Genomic DNA, 17,731 nt, shown 5'->3' with positions numbered 1-17,731 from the left:
CTTTACTAAGTGTGGGATGTTGCAGAAAGATCTGCAAGGTTACAGAGCTCAAATTCCACTATGGAGCGTTCACACTTGTACAGTCGTGGCCAAAAGTTTTGAGAATTACATCAATATTGGAAAAGTTGCTGCTTAAGCTTTTATAATAGCAATTTGCATACACACCAGAATGTTATGAAGAGTGATCAGATGAATTGCATAGTCCTTCTTTGCCATGAAAATTAACTTAATCCCCAAAAAACCTTTCCACTGCATTTCATTGCTGTCATTAAAGGACCTGCTGAGATAATTTCAGTAATCGTCTTGTTAACTCAGGTGAGAATGTTTCACAAGCATAAGGCTGGAGATCATATGTCAGGCTGATTGGGTTAGAATGGCAGACTTGACATGTTAAAAGTAGGGTGATGCTTAATCATTGTTCTTCCATTGTTAACCTTGGTGACCTGCAAAGAAATACACGCAGCCATCATTGCGTTGCATGAAAATGGCTTCACAGGCAAGGATATTGTGGCTACTAAGACTGCACCTTAATCAACAATTTATAGGATCATCAAGAACTTCAAGGAAAGAGGTTCAATTCTTGGATTCAGCTGCAGGATCAGAGTGCCACCAGTGCAGAACTTGCAAAGTCATTCTCCGATGAAGCCCCTTTCCGATTGTTTGGGGCATCAGGAAAAAGGCTTGTCCGGAGAAGAAAAGGTGAGCGCTACCATCAGTCCTGTGTTATGCCAACAGTAAAGCATCCTGACTCCATTCATGTGTGGGGTTTGGTTCTCATCCAAGGGAGTGGGCTCACTCACAATTCTGCCCAAAAACACAGCCATGAATAAAGAATGGTACCAAAACACCCTCCAACAGCAACTTCTTCCAACAATCCAACAACAGTTTGGTGAAGAACAATGCATTTTCCAGCACGATGGAGCACCGTGCCATAAGGCAAACCACGACTGTGGTTGGGATTTTTTGGTCCACAAATAGAAAATAAACCCCAATACATTTGGTCCTTGTCCGCTTGGCGACAGCGAACCTAAAGACACTGAACCTAAAGGCCCAGTCAGACTGGACACCCTGAGCCAGCTAAAAAGTACCACATTTAAGTGATTTATGAGCCTGAAACTAGTTTAAACACCCTGATTGTACAGAATCAAAACACAAGAGTCACGAATGATGTTTCCAGATGTTTTATTGAGGATAATCTGACATGGATATTCATCCAGCAGTTTAATCAAACAGGCCGAAGCCCATGTCCTCGTCAGACTCTTCAGACTCCTCCTTGGGCGCCTCCTCTTTGGCCGCAGGAGCTGCAGATTTCTCCACCGCAGCCGAAGCAACAGGAGCAGCGACAGCGAAAGCAGTGGGATCAGCCAGGAAGGCCTTCACCTGGGGAGGAAAACCATGTTGCACCTCAGACATGCTTTAGCTCCAATAGACAGAACAACATCTATTAGGTCTGAGACCAAGCGTCCCAACAGCACTGACATCAACAGATGTGGACAGCTGGACGCAGCTCGCTTTGATCGAGAGAACAGCACGGGATCAGACGTTTCATAAACTAAGATGCAGTAGCAGCACATCTGTGAGATCTGAGCTTTACCTTCTCAGCCAATGGGAAGGAGTAGTCTGTTTCCACGGCGACAGACAGGACCCTCTTGTATCCGTTAATGATGGAGTGAGGGATGGAGGCGAGCGTCGGGTATCCGATCTGCAGACACACACTGGCGATGTTCCTCACACCCTGAACAGAGAAGAGATGGACGAGTTACACAGATGTCAGGGAATAAACACTTGAAGGACTGAAAGGGGGGAGGAAAATTAAATGTTTGGGGGTGCATTGTTTAAATAAGTTAACTTCCTTTACATTAAATATTCTAGTTTTAAAATGTAAAACATTTCACTTGATATGAAAGTGTGAAAGATTAAAATGGAAATTAGTAACTTAAACTATTAATACCATAAGCATAGTTTAGATTACAGAACAAGTGAATAGAATAAAATAGTATCTTAAATAGTTCAAATTAGATGAATCAAAAAGTTGTTTAAAAGAACGCAAACTATAATATTAATTTAAATTATATTTTAATACAATTCTTTATACAAGTACATAATTTTATCTAGCTTATTTCAACTTCTATTTTAATTTTATGCCAAAAAAATATAAATATAAAGAGAAATGTCTGAGACCCAAGCGTCCCTGTGAGCTGTGGGACGCCAAACACAGGGATAGAAGGAAACAGGTTTATGTGTGCAGGGGGAACGACAAACCAGCACTGACACAGCCGGCCCATAACTGATCCTGCATCTTCACAATCAACCAAGACCCATAACTGAGATTTATCATCTTGAGCGTCAATTCTTTCAGGTCAATTCCCAACACATGAGCAGCGTGAACAGGACTGACCTCAAGGAACCTCTTGTGCAGGGCGTCTTCAGTGATGTCCAGCACCTCGGGGCTGTAGACGCTACCGTTATCATACACCTGCTGGATGATCAGCCCGAAAGAGAAGGGCGAGATGTTCAGCATGTTGAGCAGCGTGGCCTCGCTGGCGCCCACCTTGTCTCCAGGTTTAATCAGCTGAACGTCGCTCTGTGGACAACACACGACAGTTTAGTTCATTTGCAATATTAAGAGGAAGTCTAAGTGTCTGAGACCAGCGTCCCTGTGAGCTGTGGGATGTAAACACACAGGGATAGAAGGAAACAGGTTTAAATGTGCAGGGGGAACGACAAACCAGCACTGACACAGCCGGCCCATAACTGATCCTGCATCTCTGGATTCGGCAGAATTTATAACGACCTTGAATGTTTAAACTCGTAGAAAACGTGAGTTAACAGGTCAATTTCATAAAAAAAAAAAACAGGATTAGGATAAAAATCACTCATATATATATATATATATATATATATATTTTTTTTTTTTTTTTTTTATTTATTTTATAAAGAAATTAGACCAAACAATGTTGAGCCTCACTGAATGAAAACAGTCGTCTCAATATTAAGAAAAATAAAATTGTACAAGTAAAAAAAAAAAAAAAAAATTAAACATTTCAAATATTTAATCTTGTCATCATAATCATTGGAAGTAAAAATTGTGATTGAAAAAAAAAAAAAATGATTTGATTGACCGTCCATTCCTGCGACTTACCAGGATTTCAATGGTTCCTCTGGAGATCTTTGTGGTGATTCCCAAAGCCTGGAAGAAGGAGGTCTTCTCCGGACCGAGTCCGGTGTTCTGAGCCGGGACGGTCACCTCACACGGGGCGATGGCTCCAGCACGGGCAGCAGCGGGCACCTACCATCAGACCACAACAACAGCTACATGAAAAGATGCATTCAAGCCCTAAAGAGCCTCTGACACTCAGTCACTCAGTGACACTCACTTTGTTTGCCAGCAGCAGATCCCGGATCTCAGTCAGATCCTCCTTGGTGAAGACGAAGCCCACATTTCCACGGATGTGTGGAAGCAGCCTGCAAAACACAGGAGTAAATCAAACATTCACGTGGAGTTCTTCTGAAACTAAAGTTTGGATGTGTTTGAGACCAGCGTCCCTGTGAGCTGTGGGATGTAAACACACAGGGATAGAAGGAAACAGGTTTGTGTGTGCAGGGGGAACGACAAACCAGCACTGACACAGCCGGCCCATAACTGATCCTGCATCTCTGGATTCGGCAGCATTTATAACGACTTCATGAGCAAATGAAAGTCGATAAGTTTCACAAGGAATGTGTTAATCTGTGGTCAATTTGCAGGAATTGAAACTAAAGGAGATTCATAACAGTCCAGCATCTTAAATTTAATATAAAGAGTTTAAAAGACTCTGTTTGTGTACTGTGGGTCATCACTGTGCCCAGGCAGACACGCACCTCTCCAGAGACGGGTTGTTCTCCAGGTGGCCACGGATGGCCTTCCTCATCATGGTGTTTTTGCCCATGAGCACGACGGCCTTGCCCCGCAGGGACAGACGGATGGTCTGCATCTGCTTGGAGCCGACATTGTCAGCGCCCACGATGAAACACTTGGGGAAGTCATCCAACAGTTGCTGTAAACAGACAATGATGTGTCAGACTACACAACCGGATGGGATGCATGAGATCACCGCGAATCGTGCAATTATTGAAGCAAGCAAATCTTGAATTAGACTAATCTTTACACTTTACATAAATTAAATGTATACTAAATGTGTCCAGTTCCATTTTAATAGACACTTGAGCAAAGTTATTTTTTTAATCAATAAAAATTAAACTCAAAAAAAAAAAAAGTGTATTGAAAAAAGGATAAGGGTCAAAAACTGTTAACAACATTTCAGCAGGGACAAAAAAATAAATGCTTTTTTTGCTTAAATCTTTAAACTGACTAAATATTCAATCAGACGATTAGAGGTTTCATAAATATTATACAAAAAAACTTATGGGGATCTTGACTACACTATTCAACATTTGAAGTGGATAAAAATAAAAGTTCAAAGTTGTCCTAATACAAGAATGGGTTTTGATTTTAGGACATCTCTGATAAAAGGTTTTGATCTGCTTCAAATGTTGACTAGGATATATCATGTCTGAGACCAAGCGTCCCTGTAAGTCGTGGGACACGGACAGACAGGGATAGTAGGAGACAGATTGATTTGAGCAGGGGGAACGACCAACCAGCACGGACACAGCTGGTCTGTAGATGTCCTGCTGATATTCGGGTTATAAAAGTGGAGAACTTACGATGATTTTCAGAAAGTAGTTGGACTTCCACGTGGTCCGGTCTTCCCTGGGCATCTTGACAGTGCTTCCAAGGATCGGTGAATAGCCGGTTTAAAGACAAAGGGGTTGACAAATCTGAGGAGCACAGGTTGCAAGCCATTTAGACACATTTATCTTGCTCTTTATAAAAAGTAGTGATAAAGATGGCATCAACTCATAACAAGTAAAATGTCAGTTTATGCCAAAATCAAACTATTGTTGGAAACGTTTTAAACGAAACAACAGTGCTTTATCATCTACTGGCTTTAATTTCCTAACATGATGTCTGAGACCAGCGTCCCTGTAAGCCGTGGGAATCAGACAGACAGGGATAGTAGGAAACAGATTGCTTTGAGCAGGGGGAACGACCGACCAGCACTGACGCAGCTGGACTGTAGATGACCTGCTGGAACTGGACACGAGTAGTGATTTAATAATAATAATTAACTAACCATACGATCTACACAATACTACTCAGATATAAAATATGCATCAAAATAACATTATACTACGAAAAACGAGTTACGTCTCGTCCCACATGGCGCAAAGGCCTATGCTAACATGCTAATGCTAACTTTCTCCTCAAACGCCTATCATTATACACGTCGAGTGTTGATAAAACCCGCTAGTGATTCTTAATACATTTACGACGTATTTGGATGTCATATCGCCACGATTCTCATTTAAAAGAAGGAAAGCCGCTCTGGGCCACATTAAACCTCACCTCACGGTCGGAACACGTAGAAAAAAGAGAGCGCTACAGAAGGCGGCAGAATATTAGTACTATTTAAACATCCAATCAGAATCGAGGGGAGGAGGCGTATCTGTGCGCTGATTGGACAATATCCACGTCTCTCATTCTACAGTTCAACAAAATTAATGTGTCTTTTGTAGCCTATTATATTTACATTATTATTATTATAATTATTATAATTATAAATAATTTATATTATTATAAACTATGCTCATATTAGTCGTAGTAGCTTGTATTAAGTAATATCCACAATAAATGAACGAAATAATACATAAATAATTAATTATATATATATATATATATATATATATATATATAAATCTTTAAACTGACTAAATATTCAATCAGACGATTAGAGGTTTAATAAATGTTATTAAAAAAAAAAAAAACTTATGGGGATCTTGACTACACTATTCAACATTTGAAGTGGATAAAAATAAAAGTTCAAAGTTGTCCTAATACAAGAATGGGTTTTGATTTTAGGAGGCGGCAGAATATTAGTACTATATTTACATTATTATTATTATAATTATTATAATTATAAATAATTTATATTATTATATTATAATAATGTAAATATTATTATGATTATTATAATTATAAATAATGTATATTATTATAAACTATGCTCATATTAGTCGTAGTAGCTTGTATTAAGTAATATCCACAATAAATGAACGAAATAATACATAAATAATTAATTATATATATATATATATATTTTTTTTTTTTTTTTTTTTTTTTTTTTTTTTTTATTAAGTAAAAAAACACATGATATAAATAAAGTTGAAAAACATAAAATTATTACAAACAGTAGAACACAGAATTCTCTTTTCTCTTAAGTTTTTATAAAAGTATTATAAACACAATCAGGAAGTACAAAAATGCACATCCTTAATAATAATAATAATAATAATAATAATATAACAAAATAAAATATAATTGTCGAAATGAAGTTAAATGTCTTATTTTGTAATTATTATTAAGATTTGGTCCTTCTGTGAGAGACGCGCCACATGGCGGAGCTGCGGTGACGTCATCAGCATGCGCCAGCAGCCCCAGAGCCACATTGGCGGATGATGTAAACAACCGCAGCACGAGTCTCCTCTGTTGTCCGTCTGTCTTTATGAGTGAGATCGGCCCTTCACACTGCCGCGCGTCTCCCGCAGATCATGCCCCTCGACCCCGACCCTCCTCCGGCGAAGAGATTTAAGCCGGGCTCTCCCTTCTCCCGCCAGGATAACAAGAAGCCGGGCATGCTGCTGCCCAGAGCCGGACACGCGCCCTTCAGCGTGGACGCGCAGCGCAAACAGCTGCCCATCTATCAGAGCAGAACCCAGCTCATCAACCAGATCCGACAGCTGCACAATACTGTGTTCATCGGTAAGACTGCGAATACGCAATCACACGTGTTATGATCCTAACTCAGTTTTGTCGACCTGGGGCCCGATCCTCGTACCTCGCTAACTCTGTTAGCTGGATTTGACTCTTTTTACTTTGATTTGTCTCGATTTTGCATTATTTGGCTCTTCGAAACTCATCATGTAATAGCAGTTGGTCCTTAAACTTAAAACCCTGACCGGGAGCAGCTTATTTCATGTAAAAATGGATTAGATTGCATATTTTTAGGTATAAATGATATTTAAAATCAATCCCAGCCACTGCAACTTTATTAGAAGAGTACTCTACTGATCCTGGGACAATAATTTAAAATAATAATATTGTAAAAAATTATTTGAAAATAATATTATAATGCTGTTTTATATAGACACAGCCAGTTGTACTCATTGAGAAATATGATCATGATAAAATAATAACTTTATAATCGTCTTACATACAGTTATTCCGAGTCGTGCAGTGCTGACAGATTTTGTGTGAGAGGCTTGATGGAGCGTAGAGATGCAGATAACTTGATCTTCACCCTTAAGAAACTTTAATGCTTAATCTTCTTCAAAGATAAAATTGCATTTAATGCCTTTACAGATACTTGTAACCATGAATACAAAATAATTGGGAATCATGTTAAAATATAAAATAAATAAAAACATTTAATTTATCTGTGTTTAATATAAAATATATAATGAGTAGAAAAAATGGTAGAAAAAGGGTAATGAGTAGAAAAAAGTTTTTACACATATTCACAATATAAAGTTATAACATTGTAAATAGGAAAATAAGGATATTGAAATGAGGAAATTAATAGTGTGTCAATAATGCAGAAGAACAATAGTTAACACTCAATAATCAGTTAAAGGCAGTTGATAATTGAGGAGACCCATTGATGCAATCATGTCGATGATATCGCTGGAAATGAAGTGTCCCAATCTAAGCAAGCCAGAGAAACAAAAACTCCTATCTGTGACAGAATAAACCTTGGGAGAAACCAGGTCCAGTCCTCAAACCAGCAGTTGATCCATGCTGCAGCAAACTCAGATTGTGCAGAGGACTCGTCTGGTTCCTGTGATCCTATTCTGATCAAGTTGTGTTTTTCAGTGTATTTGTGAGGATATTTTTCACTATACAGGTAATGTTTTCCTGTTGCAGGTGAGACGGGCTCAGGTAAAACCACGCAGATACCGCAGTACCTGTATGAGGCCGGCATCGGCCGGCAGGGCATCATCGGCATCACTCAGCCGCGCCGCGTCGCCGCCATATCACTAGCAGCACGAGTAGCCGAAGAGAAGAAGGTTCAGCTGGGAAAACTGGTGTGTTTCATGCCTGAAGATCACATTACACTCCACTTTCTCCCTCTGCATCATCTGTACATGAATGTCTCTGATCTCAGGTGGGCTACACGGTGCGCTTTGAAGACGTCACGTCGTCGGAGACCAAGCTGAAGTTCATGACGGACGGGATGTTGTTACGTGAGGCCATCAGTGATCCGTTATTACTGCGCTACACCGTGGTGATCCTGGACGAGGCTCACGAGCGCACCGTTCACACAGACGTGCTGTTCGGCGTGGTGAAGGCCGCTCAACGCAAGCGCATTGCACAGAACAAGATACCTCTGAAGGTACGACAGAACCCGCTTTGTAAATATTGACATTCAAATGTTTGGCCTCGATATGAGATTTTAGTACTGCTAGTTATTCTTCAAGAGAACCTGATTTACCCTTTAGATCAATTTAAGTCATTTGTTAGAAAAGTTGCAACAAAGTAGTTGCCGAGCACAAACATAACAAAGCTGTGTGTTTGTAGAGTAATCATTTAACTGTTTTCTACGTTTTCTCAGTTTACGGTAACTGAGACTTGTTATAGCACTTATATATTATTGGTCTTTTGTTGTTTTTTATTGCTTCCTCATTTGTAAGTCGCTTAGGATAAAAGCATCTGCTAAATGACTAAATGTAATGTAATTTACAACTGCTTTGAACGTGGCTCAGCCAATCAGAATCAAGGGCTGGAACTATCTGATTTATAAAATAGTTTTTATTTTTATTTTAGTTAAAGTTTTTGTAATTTTGGTTTGCATTTTGACATTTTTATTAGTTTTTATTTATTTGTTTATTTGTTTTTAAAAGTCCATACAGTTTGGTTTTTATACATTTTTATTTCAGTTTAGTTTTTTTTATTTATTTTAGTTTTAGTTTAATTTTAGTATTGTACTTCATCAAGTTAAATTAAATAAAAATAGAAATGTTGCATTGGCTGTCGTTTTCTCTAATGTGAATTATATTGGCAAAATACATATAATTTGTATTTGTATATTTTAGTTAACATTGACAAAAAAAATTACTAAAAATATGTTTATATAGTTACTCTTATTTTTTTATTTCAGTTTTAGTTATTTTTCCAAGTTAAGCTAAATAAAAAAAGTGAAATGTTTCCTTGAATAAAATAAGCTGAAACAAAATACTTTGCTATATCCATGTTTTTGTGAAGGTTAGGATATACATTTGAAAATCTTTTATAGAATGTTCAGCGGTCAAAAATGTAACAGTGATGACATCACTATAATATTTGCATGCTGGACTCTGATTGGTCTGTATTTGGTCATGTGTGCTGCAGAGATGCTGTAGTGTTTACTGTAATTGAATGCTGTTGGTCTGTAGGTTATTGTGATGTCTGCCACGATGGACGTGGATCTGTTCTCTGAGTACTTCAACAAATCACCGGTTCTGTATCTGGAGGGCCGACAGCATCCCATTCAGATCTACTACACCAAACAGCCTCAGTCTGACTATCTGCAGGCCGCGCTCGTCTCCATATTTCAGATTCACCAGGTCCGTCACACACAGACACACACACACACACACACACACATGACAGATTACACTGTCATAGTCATCTGATCACGTCTTTGACTTCTAATAAGTTGTAATGAGTTGCTCTGTGTCTTTCGGCTTGATTGATGTGTGTCTTATCATATTTACATTATGTTCCTTTTGCTCACAGAATTTTTTTTATTTTTTTTTATTATTATTTATTTTTTGCTTCAAATGGTTATTGAGTACAAGTCAATTCTGGATTTTTTTAAATCTTGATGTGCAGGATTATTTTCAAAAAAAATTCTTATGTTATTAAAAAAATTATCTTATTTTCAAAGAAATAAAATAAAAATCATTTTCTTAAAAAACTAAGATTAAAATATTTTCTCAAAGAAAAGGAAAAGAAAAAAAAGAAAAAAAGATAATAAAATCATCAATACTTTTTTCTTTATAAATTATGCTTATAGCAAAAAAACTCCTTATTTTCTTTAAAAAAATATTTCTTAATTTAAATTCTAAGTTTTCTTTAAAATCTATACATATTTTCTTAAAACATGCTTACTTAAACATTATTTGACAATTAATTAAACATTGCTTGTTATATTTTAAAAAATATTTATTTTTATAATATAATCTTGAAAGATATTTTCTTATTTTACTTAAATAACTTATTTTCCTAAAAACAAACACTTTTCCTAATTTTCCTTAAAACAAACAATACTTACTGTAGTTTCTTTAAAATGTTATTTAAAAAATTACACTTATTTTCTTCAAAAAAAAAAATACTTTTTTTCAAAAAAATACTTAAATCTTTTTTTTTTTTTTTTTTACAGATAATACGATTTTTTTTAAAGCAATACTTTTTAAATAATAATAATAATTTATATAAAATGCTATTTTCTTAATACTTACACCTATTTAAAAATATATAAAACTATAGTCATTTTCTTACAAAATAATACTTTTCTTTACACATTACCAATTTGTTTCAAAGGTGATATTTTTTTCTCTTAAAACATGATGCATATTTTCTCACAGGAAGCTCCAGCGTCACATGACATCCTGGTGTTCATGACGGGTCAGGAGGAGATTGAAGCGCTGGCTCGCACCTGTCGGGACATCTCCAAGCACCTGCCGGAGAGCTGCGGGCCGATGACCGTGGTGCCTCTGTACGCCTCGCTGCCGCCGGCTCAGCAGCTGCGTGTGTTTCAGCCCGCGCCCAAGGTCCCCGCAGCACCAGACACTGACGCCTCACGCTGACCCCGCGCTCTCTCTCACCCTGCTCTCTGTGCTTCACAGGGCTCCAGGAAGGTGATTCTCTCCACAAACATCGCGGAAACCTCCATCACCATCTCCAGCATCAAATACGTGATCGACACCGGGATGGTGAAAGCCAAACGCTACAATCCAGGTCAGACTCTCAACCGTCTGAAGCTCACTCCTGTCAAGAACAGTATAGAATCCGAATCTTTATGGTCATTATACAGAAAGTGCAACAAAATTATGTGTCTATAACTCAAAAAACGGTCGCACTTTATTTTAGGGTCCAATTCTCACTATTAACTAACCATTAACTATGACTTTTGCCTCAATTAACTCCTTATTTGCTGCTTATTAATAGTTTATAAGGTAGTTGTTAAGTTAAGGGTATTGGGTAGGATTATGGATGTCATGCATTATATGTACTTCATAAGCACTAATAAACAGCTAATATGTTAATAATAGACATGCTAATAAGCAACTAGTTATTAGTGTGAATTGGACCCTATACTAAAGTGTTACCCAAAAGTGTGTGTGTGTGTGTGTGTGTGTGTGTGTGTGACTCTGGAGCACAAAACCAGTCTTAAGTGTAAATTTTTCAAAATAGAGATCTATGCATCATCTGAAGCTGAATAAATGATCTCTCCAGTGATGTGTGGTTTGTTCGGAGGACAATATTTGTCTGAGATACAACTATCTGAAAATCTGGAATCTGAGGGAGCAAAAAAATCTAAACATTGACAATATCATCTTTAAAGTTGTTCAAATGAAGTTCTTAGCAATGCATATTACTAATCAAAAATTAAGTTTTGATATATTTATGGTAGGAAATTTACAAAATATCTTCATGGAGCATGATATTTACTTGACATCCTAATCATTTTTGGCATAAAAGAAAAATCTATAATTTTGATCCATACAATGTTTTTTTGGCTATTGCTACAAATATACCCCAGCATCTTAAGACTGCTTTTGTGCTCCAGGGACACATTTATTATTGCAGCAGCTCTGGGATAGGTGCTGTTTCTCAGTTTCTTTGCTGTTATTGTCCGGTACGGTCTTCCTGAGGGTAAGAGGAGAAGCAGATGGTGTGCTGCAGCTCCTGATGGTCTGTGCTGTACTGATGAGCTGTAGTTGTGTTGGTTCAGACAGCGGTCTGGAGGTGTTAGCAGTGCAGCGTGTGTCTAAAGCTCAGGCCTGGCAGCGCTCCGGTCGAGCCGGGAGAGAAGACGCCGGCTCATGTTACCGTCTCTACACTGAAGAGGAGTTTGACAACCTGGCCAACATGACTGTGCCCGAGATACAGAGGTACGGCCCTCACCGTCTGCACCGGGGTCAGAACAGACCGGATAAGACACGTATATGATCTGCATGGTTTTTTTTGTATTTTAAAAATGAAAAAAAAAAACATTTGAAGCATATATATATATATATATATATATAATTTTTTATTTATTTGTCTATATTGAAACTTAATTTTCTTTCTTAATTTTCTGTCATTTATTTTCTCAAACCCCATTTTCTTAGAAAAATTAAACATTAAAGATACAGCTCTTTTTACATGATACTTATTTTCTTTCTTTTTTTTAATAATACTGTTTTTCAAGATTTTACAGTACTGCTTTTAAGTTTGTTTTACAACTTTTATTGTTTTACTTGAGCTAGATAGCTTATTATATATATATAAAAAAAACTATGTATAAATGGTTAATTTCTTAAAACAATACTTGTATAAAAAAAGATGGAAAAGAATATGCTTATTTTGCCTTAAATTATCTTGATGCAATATTTAAAAATTATGTAATTTCTTTCTTAAAATTATACTGTTTTTCAAGTTTAAACAATTATGGTTTTTACTACTAGTGCAAAAAATACTTATTTTGTTAAAAATACTTATTATATTAAAAAGTAATACTTATTTTTAAAATGATACTTATTTTGTTAGAAATGGTATGCTTTTTTCTTTACAAAACAATACTTGCTTTCTTAGAAAAAAGCATAATTTAAAAGATGCCGTTGTTTTTTACTATGCTCTTTTTCTAAAAAAAAATAAAAAATAAAATACTGAGTTTTGCAACATTGTTTTTCAGGTGGTGTTTAAAAACAGTGTATTGTGTTTGTGTATCGAGAAATTGCATTGCATTCTGTTTTGATTCGTTCGTCTGTGTTTGAGCACAAGAACAGCCATTTAGCTGATAGATGCAAACTAACACGAGTTTGGTAAAGCTGTACTTTCACGCTGCGTGTGTGTGTGTGTGTGTGTGTGTTCACTGATGATTGCAGGTGTAATCTGGCCAGTGTTATCCTGCAGCTGCTCGCTCTGGGCGTCCCTGACGTCCTCAACTTTGACTTCATGTCCAAGCCGTCGCCTGGTGAGACTGTATGCTGTGTGATAGCAGGCTGATCTGTGCAGTGTTGTGTTCTCTGCTAACGTCTCGTGTGTGTGTGTGTGTGTGTGTAGAGTCGCTGCGGACCGCTGTGGAGCAGCTGTGTATCCTCGGCGCCGTCGACAGAAAAGACGATCACGTGTATTTAACGCCGCTGGGCAAGAAAATGGCCTGCTTCCCTCTAGAGCCTCGCTTCTCCAAAGTAAGAGGAACTCGTTGACTTGTCATTTAATGAGTTATAGAAATACAGATTGCTTCAATGTATGACTTTTGCGTGTCAGTGTTACGACCCTGTTTATGGACCAACGTAAGAAAAAAATCAAGTGATCCCTCTGGCATCTGTACTGAAGCGTCTCCGCACAAACTATCGGATATAGAGCACATTTATCTGGATCTAACGTTTAAATAACGTTATGTGATTCAACTATTTTATATCTAAATAGCATAGACATAGGCTCACTGTCTCACTGGCAAAAAAAGAAAAACTTTAACTTATATTTAACAAACAAAAAAATGCTCCAAATGTTTTTAAAATTAACTTAATAAAAATATAGTTGAGATACCATTATAATTCATATCTGAATATATTTATATGTTTATATAGTTTTTATTCATTTGATTTTATAAAACACCTTTGTTTTACTGTTTGCATGACTTTGAATACATTTATATTTTTTTGCTTATTTTAAAGTCATGTTGTTTAGGATTGTAATGTTTATTACTTTGAATTCATTTTTATTAATTCATTTTATTTGATGTATAAAATATAAATTGCTTTGCTTTATCACTTTTTGTCTAAAAGTATTTGCATATATATTTATGCATTTATGAAGAGCAGTGTTAGCATTACTGTGTTAATATTTTATGAATATTTGAAATACTTTTTATATGATCCATGTTCATTTTAGTCAAAGTGTTAGTAATTATTATTTTTAACTTTTAAATTTTAGTTTGAGTAATTTTAGTACATTGAAACTGAATGTAAATGAGTGTGTTGTTGTTCTGCGTCTCCACAGACTCTGCTGATCTCTCCTGATTTCTCCTGCGCTGAGGAGATTCTGACCATCATCTCGCTCCTCTCCGTCGACTCGGTCCTCTACAATCCTCCCGCGCGCAGAGACGACGTCCTCGCCGTCCGTAAGAAGTTCATCTCCAGCGAGGGCGACCACATGACGATCCTCAACATCTACAGGGCCTTTAAGAAAGTCAGCGGGAACAAGGTACTGACACCAACGCTGCAGACATGAAACAACTTCTTCAGGACAGTGCTAAAAGTGCTGTGTTTTCACAGGACTGGTGTCGAGAGAACTTTGTGAACAGCAGGAATATGGGGCTGGTGTCGGAGGTTCGAGCTCAGCTCAGAGACATCTGCATCAAGGTACACACACACACACACACACACACACACACACATACATAGAGACAGACAGACAGACACTCTCTCTCTCTCTCACACACAACCACGCACACAAACAGACATACACACACACACACACACACACACACATGTTTGTTTCTGTGTAAAGTGTGTTCATCCCATAGGTGTAATGGTTTTTATACTGTACAAACTGTATATTCTATGGCCCTTCACCAACCCTACACCTAACCCTAACCCTCACAGGAAACTTTGTGCATTTTTACTTTCTAAAAAAAACTCATTCTGTATGATTTATAAGTGTTTTGAAAAATGGGGACATGGGTTATGTCCTCATAAGTCACCCTCTCCTTGTAATACCTGTGTCATACCCATGTCATTATACAGAGTTGTGTCCTGATATGACACAAAAACAAGAGCACACACTCACTCTCTCTCTCTCTAACACATGCACATTCTCTCTCTGATGCTCTCTCTCTCTCTCTGTCTCTCACACACACACACACACACATAAACACACACACACTTAGTTTTAGTTTTATAAATTATTTTTAATTTATATAATATGTGTTTTTGGCAGTTTTTATTCATATGCTCATATAGGTTTTATTAGGTTTATTTTACATATTTTTAGTTATTTTAGTAGTACAACAAGTTTATGAAAAAGTTTTTATTTGAGTATTTTATTTAAATGTATTTTATGGTTTTAAATATAATAACTCCATAAAAATAATACATTTATTAAAAAAAAATTGTTATATGAAAGAAAATAAACTGAAATAAAATAGAATAAATAAAAATAAACGTGTTTTTTCCGGACTATAAGTCACACTTTTTTTCATAGTTTGGCTGGTCCTGCGACTTATAGTCAGAAGTGACTTATTTATCAAAATTAATTTGACATGAACCGAGAGAAATGAACCAATAGAAAACATTACCGTCTCCAGCCGCCAGAGGGCGCTCTATGCTGCTCAGTTCTCCTGTAGTCTACACTGAACACATAGAGCGCCCTCTCGTGGCCGGAGACGGTAATGTTTTCTCTTTCTCTTGGTTCTGAATAAATGCGACTTATAGTCCAGTGCAACTTATGTTTTTTTCCTCATAATGACGTATTTATATATATATATATATATATATATATATATATATATACATATAATGTATATATGTATGTGTGTGTGTGTGTGTGTGTGTGTGTGTATGTATATGTATTTTACAAAAGCACAAAATAAAATGTAAAAAAAAAATAAAAGGAAAAAAATAGCTATTTCAAAATACTAATAAAAAAACTATAATAGTATCTCAGTGACATGCAAATGACATTAAATCAGACAAATGATGAGTGTGCATGATTAAGTGCCTGTGATCTTGTGCTGCTCAGATGAACATGAAGCTGGAGTCGTCTCTGTCGGACCTGGCGAACGTGCGGCGCTGTCTGGCTCACGGTTTGTTCATGAACGCGGCGGAGCTGCAGCCGGACGGCTCTTACGTGGCTCTGGACACACACCAGCCCGTGGCCATCCATCCCTCATCCGTCCTGTTCCAGGCCAAACCCGCCTGCGTGGTGTTCAACGAGCTCCTGCACACGTCTCGCTGTTACATGAGGGATCTGTGTTTGGTGGACGCCGACTGGCTGCAGGAAGCCGCGCCGGAGTATTTCCGCAGGAAGCTGCGTGCAACCAAGAGTTAACGCTTTCCAAATGCGACAGTTTGACGTTTCTGAAAACTGCATGATGGAAAGAGAAAAGCCAAGTGCTCCAACAGTTCATCTACTGATGCGTACTGTTTTTTCACAATATGCAACAGTAGATGATCTGTTGGAATGCTTGGCTTTTTTGGATTTGATATGCAACACGTTAGGCAGTTTTTGCCAAAGAGTTTTGCTTTGTTAACTTTTCTAGAAGTGAGTCCTTTCTACTTGCTATAAATCTAAAGATGGCACGCCTATTTCTAGCTCTTTTACAAACTGCTGAAGTCTGATTGAATGAAATTCAGGTTCACTTCCTCAAATGGCTGCATGTGTTTTTGTTCAGCTCAATGCGTTTGCCATAAAACTTGACTAGTATGTTGAGTGTTTTGGGATCATGTTTATGTTTGAACAAGTTAAAATGAATACAGATGTGTGTGAAAGAAGCTGGAGATCGATTGGGAGATTGATAATGTGATGGCAGGGTCATATTTCATCTCAAAAATATATTTTGCATAAAGCAAATTAAGCATATTGTTGATTTTTAGGTAGGGTTATTGTAGTTAACCAATGCTAAAAGCATAGAAAAATAGTTACTTGAAATGAAATAAACATTCACTGAAATAAAATATTGAAAGATATATTTATTTCTCATGTAAAAAAAATAAATAACTAAGTAAAATAAAATATAAACACTGCATATATATATATATATATATATATATATATATATATATATATATATAATAACGTGTAATTTTTATTTTAGCTAGCTTCATTTCTGATTTAGTTTAATTTTTAAGTGCTAAAATAACTAAAGTTATTGTGATATTAAAATAAATATTAATAAAAAGATACATTTTTTTTATCACAAAATACAAAAAATGCATAGCAAAATTACAAACACTTAAATTTAACTGAAAAATGAAACAAAACAGATTCATATAATTAATAGAAGCTACAATAACATCTCATAATGATAATAAAATAGGATCATTGTGGGATTATTTTCAAAAAATCTAATCCAAAATTGTGATTATTTTAATGCAAAGACCTTTACATTTAAACAATATACCATTACTTCTTACATTATAGTAATAAGATTTTCAGAAGTTTCATCCATGTTGTGTCATATCATGAATAAGGTGTCAGAACTGTTTTTTTTTTCTATTGAATTTTAGAATTCTAGAATTCTGATCTGATCAATTCAGGAAATATTAGATCACATTAATGTAATGCATGCCACTTTCTAGTAGGGGGAACAGTAGCATATCAAATGCACATTAGTTTTAACGAATTCTAGTATTTGCTTCACTTTGCAAGTCATATCAAACT

General features: G+C 36.5%; 2 protein-coding genes across 2 annotated transcripts; one reads left to right on the top strand and one right to left on the bottom strand.

The window, feature by feature from the left end:
- Positions 1 to 1,165: 1,165 nt before the first annotated feature.
- On the bottom strand, positions 1,166 to 5,484 carry rplp0 (ribosomal protein, large, P0). The gene is made up of 8 exons (XM_052557019.1): positions 5,450 to 5,484; positions 4,708 to 4,821; positions 3,862 to 4,037; positions 3,378 to 3,465; positions 3,143 to 3,289; positions 2,399 to 2,584; positions 1,595 to 1,735; positions 1,166 to 1,380 (listed from the first exon to the last, which is right to left on the bottom strand). The coding sequence occupies exons 2-8, from the start codon at positions 4,759 to 4,761 to the stop codon at positions 1,222 to 1,224; spliced, it is 951 nt and encodes a 316-aa protein (XP_052412979.1). The 5' UTR covers positions 4,762 to 4,821; positions 5,450 to 5,484; the 3' UTR covers positions 1,166 to 1,221.
- A 1,023-nt stretch (positions 5,485 to 6,507) lies between these two features.
- On the top strand, positions 6,508 to 16,780 carry dhx33 (DEAH (Asp-Glu-Ala-His) box polypeptide 33). The gene is made up of 12 exons (XM_052557008.1): positions 6,508 to 6,862; positions 8,024 to 8,184; positions 8,265 to 8,492; positions 9,532 to 9,702; positions 10,726 to 10,911; positions 10,987 to 11,098; positions 12,096 to 12,255; positions 13,231 to 13,319; positions 13,409 to 13,536; positions 14,351 to 14,554; positions 14,626 to 14,712; positions 16,091 to 16,780. The coding sequence occupies exons 1-12, from the start codon at positions 6,652 to 6,654 to the stop codon at positions 16,397 to 16,399; spliced, it is 2,046 nt and encodes a 681-aa protein (XP_052412968.1). The 5' UTR covers positions 6,508 to 6,651; the 3' UTR covers positions 16,400 to 16,780.
- The last annotated feature ends 951 nt before the right edge of the window (positions 16,781 to 17,731 follow it).

The sequence above is a fragment of the Carassius gibelio genome, chromosome B5 (genome assembly GCF_023724105.1).
Source record: "Carassius gibelio isolate Cgi1373 ecotype wild population from Czech Republic chromosome B5, carGib1.2-hapl.c, whole genome shotgun sequence".
Lineage (NCBI taxonomy): Eukaryota > Metazoa > Chordata > Actinopteri > Cypriniformes > Cyprinidae > Carassius > Carassius gibelio.
This window is presented reverse-complemented; position numbering and strand designations above follow the sequence as displayed.

Bases quoted from the DNA above. Each gene is read 5' to 3' on its own strand.
- rplp0 (XM_052557019.1), bottom strand. From the start codon at position 4,761: ATGCCCAGGGAAGACCGGACCACGTGGAAGTCCAACTACTTTCTGAAA. The intron at 4,038-4,707 runs GTAAGTTCTCCA...GTCTGTTTACAG, and splicing joins ACTACTTTCTGAAAATCATC to CAACTGTTGGATGACTTCCC. The intron at 1,381-1,594 runs GTAAAGCTCAGA...TTTCCTCCCCAG, and splicing joins CCTTCCCATTGGCTGAGAAG to GTGAAGGCCTTCCTGGCTGA.
- dhx33 (XM_052557008.1), top strand. From the start codon at position 6,652: ATGCCCCTCGACCCCGACCCTCCTCCGGCGAAGAGATTTAAGCCGGGC. The intron at 8,185-8,264 runs GTGTGTTTCATG...CTCTGATCTCAG, and splicing joins AGGTTCAGCTGGGAAAACTG to GTGGGCTACACGGTGCGCTT. The intron at 14,555-14,625 runs GTACTGACACCA...GTGTTTTCACAG, and splicing joins AGAAAGTCAGCGGGAACAAG to GACTGGTGTCGAGAGAACTT.